This window comes from Eleutherodactylus coqui, chromosome 12, assembly GCF_035609145.1.
Source record: "Eleutherodactylus coqui strain aEleCoq1 chromosome 12, aEleCoq1.hap1, whole genome shotgun sequence".
In the NCBI taxonomy this organism is placed as follows: domain Eukaryota; kingdom Metazoa; phylum Chordata; class Amphibia; order Anura; family Eleutherodactylidae; genus Eleutherodactylus; species Eleutherodactylus coqui.
In genome coordinates, this window is record NC_089848.1 from 106,541,844 (window position 1) to 106,554,724 (window position 12,881).

At 49.9% G+C, this 12,881-nt stretch overlaps 1 protein-coding gene across 1 annotated transcript in view; it reads left to right on the plus strand.

Moving 5' to 3' along the window:
• The window catches only part of SVIL (supervillin), a 160,130-nt gene that overhangs the window by 40,900 nt on the left and 106,349 nt on the right, over positions 1–12,881 (plus strand). The window contains exon 3 of the mRNA XM_066584709.1: positions 10,122–10,185. Coding sequence (XP_066440806.1) covers positions 10,122–10,185 — 64 coding nt within the window. The remainder of the gene's footprint in view (positions 1–10,121; positions 10,186–12,881) is intronic.

The following is a 12,881-nucleotide window of genomic DNA, read 5'->3' on the forward strand; positions in this document are numbered from 1 at the left end:
CTTGAGTCCATTTTTAGTTACTAGTCTGAATAAACTCCCCCCTCCATCTTGGGTCGCCAGCGATGACCGGATCCGGGTTATAGCCTAATCACTTAGCCGGAGCAGCTGGTCCTCCCTCGCTCTCCGTGACTCGTCTGTGGATTATGTTGCGCGGCGGAGGGACGCGGCCAGGACTGTGCACAGCTGCTGGCAGCTCCTCCACAAGTGATGGTACTTGCCGTTTGGATCTTCTCTTCAGTCTGTTCGGCCGGGTCTCTGTAGTCACTCGGCTCCTCAGCGCCTTCCTGGAGTGATCTGATTACTGGCGGCTCGCGCTCTCCTCGCAGGGCCGCAGCGCCGCAGCTTTGGGGTTCTTTCCATTCATCGTGTGACGGCGAGGAGCCATGTTTAGGAACCGGTGGATATCCAGCTACGTCGGAAGCGTTCTTTGCTCTGAGGATCCAGGTTCGTGTCTGAAGCAATTAGCTAAACTTGCTGCTTGTGAAGTTACTAGAAATCACTACATTCCCCGGAGTTGTAGATGTTCGGCAGACAGATTGCACGGATCTGCTAATGAGCTTACGCGACCTCGTTAGCGCTAAATGTGCCACAACGTCTAATCCAGATCTGTTGGTGCATTCTGCCTTTTCTCCTGATGTTTTACTCTGCGTGTTTAAGCAGCAGAAAGAATCTTGTCGCGCCGGCCGTGCGATTTTAGGTCGTTCCCTGTCCGTACATGGCGGCAGCCCCTCAAAGGGAGGTTTGCAAGGGTGTAGGGATGCTTTTCATTCGGAGCTGGGCTTGTGCACCTTGCAGCTACGGCTTACGTTGTGCCACCCAGGACTTGTAGAATCCTGGCGTGCCGCGTGGCTCCCAAATGGTTAATCCGGCACAAGCTTGCAGGAGAACGGCAACTTCACTTGCAAAACTCTGCAGCCGTTCCCGGTGAGATCATGTGGCCACTTGTCAGTGTGAAGACGGCATCTTGGTGGCCTCTCCGGGCTGCCCCATGTAGCCCCGAGCCAGCATTGAGGATTTGGCAAGTCCAGTTCTGATGAGTGGGATTGGCCACAAATATTTCTTCATGTTCGCACGTGGCAATTGGTTGCAGGAATATCTGTGACTCCTCCCACTCATCTGAATCCTCGGTGCTGGCTGGTAAAACTGCAGATGAACGAAACCGATTTCTTTCAGAACTTTCTGTAACTGAGCAATGTGTCGCGTGTGAACATTCCCTTAAAGGGCTGTGTACATATGGAACATTAACCCTTGTCTGGTAACTTTCTGATTTGTGTGGGTTTTGTCTCAAATAATGGGGATCCCCAAGGTCCCCCACATAAATGGAGTGGTCTTGCATGCACATTGCTATTCATTTTAACGGAAGTGCTGGAGGTTGCATGGGGATCGCATGCTGCAATCTCTGGTGCTTGCATTCAACTGAATGAATGGGCAGCATGTGTGTGATAGTTACACTTCTCCCATTGGACACTTTGGCCAGTCTTGTGGCGGTTATGCCCCTCCCATCAGACACTTTGGCCTGCCTGTGGTGGTTGTGCCCCTCCCATCAGACATTTTGGCATGCCCTGTGGCCGTTACGCCCCTCCCATTGGACACCTTAGCCTGTCTTGTGGCGGTTACGCCCCTCCCATGTAAATACTGCTACACCTCCAACACGTGTTGATGGAGTGATTGTTGGACGGGAAGTTGCAGCCGCCTCCACACACGGACGTTCGGCCTGGCTAAGCAATGTTTAGGGAGGTAAGCCACAGGAGTGATCTCCTTAACCAGGTACGTCCAAGTGTCTGTCCGTGCGCCGGAGAAGAACGTGGACCTGACACGGAGATGGTTGTGTCGCAGCTCTAGAGAAGAGCAATAACCAATTGGTGTCAGGCGGCTCCCTAAAGCTGTCTGGTCACAGCATATTTGTTGTAAATCATTAATTAAGTGTGCGCACATCACTCTTCTAATATATTAGCGCCTCCTGCGCCTCTACGTGGATAGTAATAACCGCGAGGAGTGATGTAGGGATCGGACATCATTATCGTCTGAGCTGACTGCTGACTAGGCCTCAGAGGTGCTTCACCCTCCCCCAACAGCCGCCGCACCGTTACTGCTAACCATTCGTGTTCTCCTTAATGAAGCGAAGGAAAACCCTGAAATGGGATTAGAGCGCTGTCACGCCAGGGCATCGCCTGGAAGCTCTGCACTTTGTGTCCTTCGCTCTTCTCCGACCTCCCCGGGAAGCCGTCATTGTGCGCGGCGGTAAAGCTGCCGTGACTTGTGCTGTCTGTGCGCACTCCTGACATAAACCCCAACGGGGAACGTCTGATGAACCAGCATTGCTCCCCGTCCTATAAGAAGTAGGCGTCTCGTGCAAAGAAATAGCATGCAGTTTAAGCACATCCCCCCCCCCCCCTCCAAAAAATGTTTAAATGTAAAATACAAAAGAAAAATATAAAGAGCAGCACGCAATCAGTATTTCTGCGTGCGTAACGACCCGAACAAGGAAATCTATTAGTTATGTCCCACGGCACATGCTATAAACTGAATTTTAAAAGGATCGTCAGAATTGCTATTTTTCTTTTCGTTCTCCTCCTAAAAAGCATCCAAAAGTCACAAATACAATGAAACTACAATTCTTCCTGCAAAAACCCGAGAACCCTCATCGCTCCGCGGACAGCAAACAACACCGGCCCGGGTCTTGAAATAATAATTTATTGTGCCAAAGTAGTAAAACCAATCTATATAAACTTGTAATTGTGCCGATCCAATTAATGGTATTCTGTATTTACCACACAATGAAAAAAAAACAACTAAATTTCTGATTTCCATCTCCTAAAAAAAGAAAATCCACAATACATAATACATTATATGTCCCCCAGAGTGCAGCCAGTAACATCTCCAACACCATATATGTCCCCCAGAGTGCAGCCAGTAACATCTCCAACACCATATATTTCCCCCAGAGTGCAACCAGTAACATCTCCAACACCATATATGTCCCCCAGAGTGTAGCCAGTAACCTCTCCAACACCATATATGTCCCCCAGAGTGCAGCCAGTAACATCTCCAACACCATATATGTCCCCCAGAGTGCAGCCAGTAACATCTCCAGCACAATATATGTCCCCCAGAGTGCAGCCAGTAACATCTCCAGCACAATATATGTCCCCCAGAGTGCAGCCAGTAACCTCTCCAACACATGTCCCCCAGAGTGCAGCCAGTAACCTCTCCAACACATGTCCCCCAGAGTGCAGCCAGTAACCTCTCCAACACATGTCCCCCAGAGTGCAGCCAGTAACCTCTCCAACACATGTCCCCCAGAGTGCAGCCAGTAACCTCTCCAACACATGTCCCCCAGAGTGCAGCCAGTAACCTCTCCAACACATGTCCCCCAGAGTGCAGCCAGTAACATCTCCAACACCATATATGTCCCCCAGAGTGCAGCCAGTAACCTCTCCAACACCATATATGTCCCCCAGAGTGCAGCCAGTAACCTCTCCAACACAATATATGTCCCCCAGAGTGCAGCCAGTAACCTCTCCAACACAATATATGTCCCCCAGAGTGCAGCCAGTAACATCTCCAACACCATATATGTCCCCCAGAGTGCAGCCAGTAACATCTCCAACACCATATATGTCCCCCAGAGTGCAGCCAGTAACATCTCCAACACCATATATGTCCCCCAGAGTGCAGCCAGTAACATCTCCAACACCATATATGTCCCCCAGAGTGCAGCCAGTAACATCTCCAACACCATATATGTCCCCCAGAGTGCAGCCAGTAACATCTCCAACACCATATATGTCCCCCAGAGTGCAGCCAGTAACATCTCCAACACATGTCCCCCAGAGTGCAGCCGGTAACATCTCCAACACATGTCCCCCAGAGTGCAGCCGGTAACGTCTCCAACACATTACATGTCCCCCAGAGTGCAGCCAGTAACATCTCCAACACATGTCCCCCAGAGTGCAGCCGGTAACGTCCCCTGCACATTACACGTCCCCCAGAGTGCCGCCGGTAACGTCCCCTGCACATTACACGACCCCCCAGAGTGCCGCCGGTAACGTCCCCTGCACATTACACGACCCCCCAGAGTGCCGCCGGTAACGTCCCCTGCACATTACACGACCCCCCAGAGTGCCGCCGGTAACGTCCCCTGCACATTACACGACCCCCCAGAGTGCCGCCGGTAACGTCCCCTGCACATTACACGACCCCCCAGAGTGCCGCCGGTAACGTCCCCTGCACATTACACGACCCCCCCAGAGTGCCGCCGGTAACGTCCCCTGCACATTACACGACCCCCCCCAGAGTGCCGCCGGTAACGTCCCCTGCACATTACACGACCCCCCCCAGAGTGCCGCCGGTAACGTCCCCTGCACATTACACGACCCCCCCAGAGTGCCGCCGGTAACGTCCCCTGCACATTACACGACCCCCCAGAGTGCCGCCGGTAACGTCCCCTGCACATTACACGACCCCCCAGAGTGCCGCCGGTAACGTCCCCTGCACATTACACGACCCCCCAGAGTGCCGCCGGTAACGTCCCCTGCACATTACACGACCCCCCAGAGTGCCGCCGGTAACGTCCCCTGCACATTACACGACCCCCCAGAGTGCCGCCGGTAACGTCCCCTGCACATTACACGACCCCCCAGAGTGCCGCCGGTAACGTCCCCTGCACATTACACGACCCCCCAGAGTGCCGCCGGTAACGTCCCCTGCACATTACACGACCCCCCAGAGTGCCGCCGGTAACGTCCCCTGCACATTACACGACCCCCCAGAGTGCCGCCGGTAACGTCCCCTGCACATTACACGACCCCCCAGAGTGCCGCCGGTAACGTCCCCTGCACATTACACGACCCCCCAGAGTGCCGCCGGTAACGTCCCCTGCACATTACACGACCCCCCAGAGTGCCGCCGGTAACGTCCCCTGCACATTACACGACCCCCCAGAGTGCCGCCGGTAACGTCCCCTGCACATTACACGACCCCCCAGAGTGCCGCCGGTAACGTCCCCTGCACATTACACGACCCCCCAGAGTGCCGCCGGTAACGTCCCCTGCACATTACACGACCCCCCAGAGTGCCGCCGGTAACGTCCCCTGCACATTACACGACCCCCCAGAGTGCCGCCGGTAACGTCCCCTGCACATTACACGACCCCCCAGAGTGCCGCCGGTAACGTCCCCTGCACATTACACGACCCCCCAGAGTGCCGCCGGTAACGTCCCCTGCACATTACACGACCCCCCAGAGTGCCGCCGGTAACGTCCCCTGCACATTACACGACCCCCCAGAGTGCCGCCGGTAACGTCCCCTGCACATTACACGACCCCCCAGAGTGCCGCCGGTAACGTCCCCTGCACATTACACGACCCCCAGAGTGCCGCCGGTAACGTCTCCTGTGGATTGGTGATGGGTTTACCATTAGTCATGAAGGCCCTTAGGCCGCAGTTGCCTGGGCTTTGTGCAGCAACAACGTATATTTGTCAGCCCCTCCAAAAGGAGTAGAACACTTGGAACAGGATGCTGTCATTGGGACCTTGTTGGTTCAGGTCCTGATGACGTCATCACCAACAACCAATTACAGCATTGCCTGAGAGTTTGTAAACTACCAACTTTCCCGGCACGTCAGGGTGTCTCCCGTTGGCTCTTGTCAGTGTAAGATCGGAGGGGAGCGAGTCGTCTGTAAGACGCACATTTAACCCCCTCTATTAATATCATTACAGCATTTAGTTAAAGGTGATTGTATAGTATAGGGTTAATATGTCATTTATCTAGCTTCTTTCAGGGTGCGTTCACACCTAACAAATTTTGATGCAAAACCGCAGCTGATTTCACCCTTTAAATGTGGGCTGGAGTCTGTTGATGGTAAATGTCAAAATCTGCGCAGTGGTGTAATAAGGGACCTGGCTACATACGCCACACATTCCCTTACCGCCAGAACCTGGTGTTTTACATCAATGCGCCAAATAGAAGGATTCATGATGAATTTGAAACATTAGAAACTTTTCACATGTGCTTCCAAAATAACCGGACGGTTACAGGATTACTTGAGTGTTTGTCGGATGGAAGATGATAAACAACACATTTTAAAAATTGCTGTTTTCAATAGACACAAATCGTATCGTTCTACTTTTACCACCCCTGATATATTCTACATACCGTAGTTATTAGAGCGCCCCGTGTTACAGTCCTGGGTATAATAGATGATGAGAGAGATCTCTGTACTGACCCCTGATATATCTATACATAATTATTACAGCGCCCCCTTGTTACAGTCCTGGGTATAATAGATGATGGGAGAGATCTCTGTACTGACCCCTGATATATTCTACATAGTTATTAGAGCGCCCCCGTGTTACAGTCCTGGGTATAATAGATGATGAGAGAGATCTCTGTACTGACCCCTGATATATTATACATAGCTATTAGAGCCCTCTTGTTACAGTCCTGGGTATGGCCGCCTGCAGACGAGCGGGTGGGATCCGGCAGCGAGAATTCTCGCCGCGCGATCCGACCCGAGCGCCTGCAGGGACGAGCGCGTACTCACCCCCGCCTGGCGGCCCCGGCTCTTTCATGTGCCGGCTGCCGCGCAGCCGGCGCATGCGCAGACCAGAGCCGGCGGCCGGGTGAGTGCGTGCCCCGCAGAAAATTAGGACATGCCGCGGTTTGTTTCGCGCGGCCAAACCGCGGCCGTCTGCATAGGAGTGCGTATTTTAATGCACTCCTATGCAAACTTTCAGCGGCGGAAATCCCGCGGCGGGATCTCCGCTCGTCTGCAGGCGGCCTAAAATAGATGATGGGAGAGATCTCTGTACTGACCCCTGATATATTATACATAGTTATTAGTGCCCTCTTGTTACAGTCCTGGGTATAATAGATGATGGGAGAGATCTCTGTACTGACCCCTGATATATTATACATAGTTATTAGAGCGCCCCCGTGTTACAGTCCTGGGTATAATAGATGATGAGAGAGATCTCTGTACTGACCCCTGATATATTATACATAGCTATTAGAGCCCTCTTGTTACAGTCCTGGGTATGGCCGCCTGCAGACGAGCGGGTGGGATCCGGCAGCGAGAATTCTCGCCGCGCGATCCGACCCGAGCGCCTGCAGGGACGAGCGCGTACTCACCCCCGCCTGGCGGCCCCGGCTCTTTCATGTGCCGGCTGCCGCGCAGCCGGCGCATGCGCAGACCAGAGCCGGCGGCCGGGTGAGTGCGTGCCCCGCAGAAAATTAGGACATGCCGCGGTTTGTTTCGCGCGGCCAAACCGCGGCCGTCTGCATAGGAGTGCGTATTTTAATGCACTCCTATGCAAACTTTCAGCGGCGGAAATCCCGCGGCGGGATCTCCGCTCGTCTGCAGGCGGCCTAAAATAGATGATGGGAGAGATCTCTGTACTGACCCCTGATATATTATACATAGTTATTAGTGCCCTCTTGTTACAGTCCTGGGTATAATAGATGATGGGAGAGATCTCTGTACTGACCCCTGATATATTATACATAGTTATTAGTGCCCTCTTGTTACAGTCCTGGGTATAATAGATGATGGGAGAGATCTCTGTACTGACCCCTGATATATTATACATAGTTATTAGAGTGCCCCCTTGTTACAGTCCTGGGTATAATAGATGATGGTAGAGATCTCTGTACTGACCCCTGATATATCTATACATAGTTATTAGAGCGCCCCTTTGTTACAGTCCTGGGTATAATAGATGATGGGAGAGATCTCTGTACTGACCCTTGATATATGTATACATAGTTATTAGAGCACCCCCTTGTTACAGTCCTGGATATGATATATCAGGGGACAGTACAGAGATCTCTTCCATCATTTATCTATACATAGTTATTAGAGTGCCCCCTTGTTACAGTCCTGGGTATAATAGATGATAGGAGAGATCTCTGTACTGACCCCTGATATATTATACATAGTTATTAGTGCCCTCTTGTTACAGTCCTGGGTATAATAGATGATGGGAGAGATCTCTGTACTGACCCCTGATATATTATACATAGTTATTAGAGCGCCCCCTTGTTACAGTCCTGGGTATAATAGATGATGGTAGAGATCTCTGTACTGACCCCTGATATATCTATACATAGTTATTAGAGCGCCCCTTTGTTACAGTCCTGGGTATAATAGATGATGGGAGAGATCTCTGTACTGACCCTTGATATATGTATACATAGTTATTAGAGCACCCCCTTGTTACAGTCCTGGATATGATATATCAGGGGACAGTACAGAGATCTCTTCCATCATTTATCTATACATAGTTATTAGAGTGCCCCCTTGTTACAGTCCTGGGTATAATAGATGATAGGAGAGATCTCTGTACTGACCCCTGATATATTATACATAGTTATTAGAGCGCCCCTTTGTTACAGTCCTGGGTATAATAGATGATGGGAGAGATCTCTGTACTGACCCTTGATATATGTATACATAGTTATTAGAGCACCCCCTTGTTACAGTCCTGGATATGATATATCAGGGGACAGTACAGAGATCTCTTCCATCATTTATCTATACATAGTTATTAGAGTGCCCCCTTGTTACAGTCCTGGGTATAATAGATGATAGGAGAGATCTCTGTACTGACCCCTGATATATTATACATAGTTATTAGAGCGCCCCCTTGTTACAGTCCTGGGTATAATAGATGATGGGAGAGATCTCTGTACTGACCCCTGATATATCTATAGATAGTTATTAGAACGCCTCTGTCCGGTCTCTTGATGGAGGGCGCTGCTGTCCGTCCGGGTACTGGGTGATGTCGTTCTCCGAGCCTGCAGTCCCTGTCATCTCCTTTCAGTGCCAACATGTTATTGTGATGACCCCATTGTCGGTAACTGAATCCAGATCTGTTATGGTGACACCATCCAGATATAGCTCATGACGGGAGCCGCCCGCTGAACTCTACGAAGTGAATGATCGCAGCCTTTGGCATTGACTCTCCGAAGCGCCGGCGTTTACTCCACGTCGTTGCTGAAATCCTTTCAGTGTTCCCTAAACTGCAGTTGGCGGGGACCCCAACAGGTCGGGTCTTCAGGATATCCTACAGAGAGAACCCCTGAGGCAAAGTAATAACTCCATCAGCACTGAGAACATCCTGAAGACCTGGGGGGTCCCTGGGGACGGCAGCTTGGGAAGCGCCCCACCACTCGTGTATTGGCAGACCCGCTGGTGAAGCTGCCGCAGCGGGTGGCTTACATACATTCACCGGGTCTCACGGACCTAAATGTTAAGGTGTCCTTAAACAGAACTCTTGGGGCTTATTCACACAAATCATCTTTCCATCACATTTACAGCAGATTATTTTAATGCTGTTTTTTTGCTCAGAAGATTCATACGATTAAAAGAAGTGTAAATACCAGCTTGTCCGACGTCCGGATGAAAGTAGGGCATGTACATGCGCGGTGCCCGGGGATGGGGTGTCAGATGCCCCCAAGAATTCCCTGCGACTCGCCTTGTGGCGCCGCTCATGTTCCATGTTCATGAGAAAAAAAGAGGTGCAGTAACAGCAGCAGCCTGATGGAGACCAAAGGACCCCCTGAATGCTGTTGCCAGGGGTGGGCGCGGGGGGATGGAAGCAGCAGCGCCCCCTGCAGTACCCCATTTTTGTGACTCCTCCGAAGTCAAGGGGTGAGGCGCTGCCGCGGTCACACAGCCATTCCTTTACACTGTAGTTGGCCGCTATTCATTTCAATGGGCCTCTCAGAGGAGCATCGCAGCGCAGTTTTTATACCGCGCTAAATCAAACTCTGTATCTTCTATTTCACGGCGTCGTTCACATCAGCCATTAAAATAAATATGGTCTCTTTACGCTGCTAAAGAAATGGTGACGACGGCTGGTTTTTCTCTGTTGTTGCACAAAATATGCAGTAAAAGCGTCTCAAACGCTGCGGCCTAACGGCGTAATCCCCAGCTGGACACATCTTCACCATGTTTGGATAATGTGGGGGCACTCAGGTGAAGTTCTACATGTGCCATGGGAATCCCACCTAGAAGAAGCCGCCTTCCGGTTTGACCCCATCTGTAGGCGGGTGAGGGGGGGGGGGGGTGATCTTACCTGGATTTGTCATGCCTGATATCTTTTTTTTTCTTCCCTCAGGTTCTACCACAGAAGCTCTGATTAGTCAGCGACCTTCAAGACTCCAACTAAGAAGAACCTCCAGGTACAATATGAAGTCTGCTAGTAATCCCAAGCGTCAGTCCTACAGAAGCGGGTGCAGGCTACAAAATAGCCAGAAGTGGCAGCACTGAGGGTCTCTGCTGGTGCTGGAGAGCCACAGTCAACCTTATCACCGTGGCAACAGTATACTTCCAAACAAAAATCAGATTTTCGGGGATAAGAGCCACAGTCAAGAACCAAGGAAATCCCTTAAAGGAAATGTTTCCCCTATATATTTTACTAACTAAAACCAGATAATGACTGCAGTGGGTGGGGCCATCTTACCTATATGTGAGGGGGGCAGGGACATTTTGCCTGTACAGAACTTTAAGGGGTGGGGCTATCTTAACTGAGCTGCATGCAACAACATTTATGGAGGGATTCTACAGCACCCTCCTACAATCCTAGACTGGTAGAGTTGGAAGGGTCCTCCAGAGTCATCGGATCCAACCCCCTGCTCTGTGCAGGATCACTAAATCATCCCAGACAGATGTCTGGCCAGCCTCTGAAGACTTCCATTGAAGGAAAACTCCCCACATCCCTTGGCAACCTGTTCCACTCATTGATCCCCCTCACTATCTAATATCTAATCTGTGCCTCCTCCCTTTTAGTTTCCTTCCATTGCTTCTAGTCTTTCCTTGTGCAGATGAGAATAGGGCTGATCCCTCTGCACTGTGACAGCCCTTCAGATATTTGTAGACAGCTATTAAGTCTCCTCTCAGACTTCTCTTCTGCAAGTAAACACTCCTAGATCCTTTAACCGTTCCTCATAGGACATGATTTGCAGACCGCTCACCATCTTGGTAACTCTTCTCTGAACTTGCTCCAGTTTGTCTGTGTCTTTTTTCGAAGTGGGATGCCCAGAAATGGACCTAGTATTCCAGATGAGGTCTGACTAAGGAAGAGTAGAGAGGGATAATGGCCTCACATGATCTAGACTCTTAATATATCCCAGAATTGCGTTTGCCTTTTTGGCTGCTGTATCACATTGTTGACTCATGTTCAGTCTATGATCTATTAGTACACCCAAGTATTTTGCACATGTGCTGCCGCTTAGCCCAACTCCTCCCATTCTGTATGTGCTTCCTTCATTTCTTGCCCAGAATTACCTTAATTTCTTGCCTTATGAAATGCCATTCTGTTAGTCGCCATCCACTGTTCAAGCTTTTCAAGATCTTTTTGAATACTTTCTCTTCCCTAGTGTTAGCTGTCCCTCCTAGCTTCGTGTTGTCGGCAAATTTGATCAGTTTCCCTTCAATTCCCTCCTACAGATCATTTATAAAATGTTGACCAACACTGGGCCTAGGACAGAGCCTTGTGGTTCCCCACTTGATACATTCTTCCTCTTGGATGTGCAGCCATTTATGACCACTCTTTGAGTACGATCACTCAGCCAGTTGTGAATCCACCTAACAGTTGCCTTGTCAATCCAATATTTGGTCATTATTTCAATAAGTATGGTATGAGATACTTATGTCAAATGCTTTACTAAAGTCAAGATATACTATATTCACCGTATTTCCGTGATCAACCCAGTCAGTGATTCTGTCATAGAAGGAAATTAGATTCATCTGGCATGACTTGTTTTGTTAAGGCCCATTTAGACACAATGATTATCGCTCAAAAGCCGTCTTTTGAGCAATAATTGTTGTGTGTAACTGCGCTGACATCGTGCAGTTTTCATTCTCTCGTCGCTCATCGTTGTCTTTCAGCATGCTGATGATCAGCCTTATCAGGGATTCACAGCGGGATACAGCTGATACAATTGTTTCAGCTATATCCCGATCCCTGATAACGGGCTGGGTATGAAGAACAGAGCGGTCCAGCTCTGTTCTCCATACCCAGGACAGAACGATCGGCTGTATAACAGACGAGCACTCCGTGCAGAAAACATCTGGATTCAGAAGAAAAGCGCGGACACCCCGCTTGTCTTCTGTATCCTCTGCTCCGAGCGTTCGGCGCTCAGAGCGGGGGGGGGGGGGGGGGAACAGCTGGATGTCAAGACATCCCACTTGTCTTCTGCATCCTCCGCTGGCAGCGCAAGATGATTGCTCATATTGAGCGATCATCCTGCGCTGTAAATGACACAACGATGATCACTCAAAAGTCGCTTGAGTGACATCTTTTGAGCGATTATCCTTTTTTCTAAATAGGCCTTTATAAACCCATTCTTGCTCTGGTTAATTGCTCCATTCTTATCCTAGTACTTGCATACATGCTATTGAATAATCTACTCAAAGATCCTTCCCAGTATAGAAGTCAGGCTCACCGGCCTGTAGTTTCCTTGATCCACCTTCTTCCCTTTTTTGGAAGATGGGTACTACACTTGACTTTTTTCAGTCTTCTGGGACTTCTCCTGTTCTCCAGGAAGATTATGGCGAGTGGTTCAGCAATTACCTCCACTGCTTCCTTTAGTGTCCTAGGATGTAATTCATCTGGACCTTGAGACTTGAATTCATGTAAGTGTTCCCTCACCATCTCTCTGCTTACAGATAGCCTGCATTCTTTTATTCCCCCAATAGCACAGGGAAGATCAGTTGATGTTCCAGCTACTTTCTGAGAGAAAACAGATACAAAACAGGAATTTAAAAGTTCAGCCTTCTCCACATCATTCTTAACCAATTGACCATTTTCATCCTGTAAGCACCCAATAGCATATTTGACTTTTCTTTTGCTTTTGACCCCCAAAATCTTTTTTTT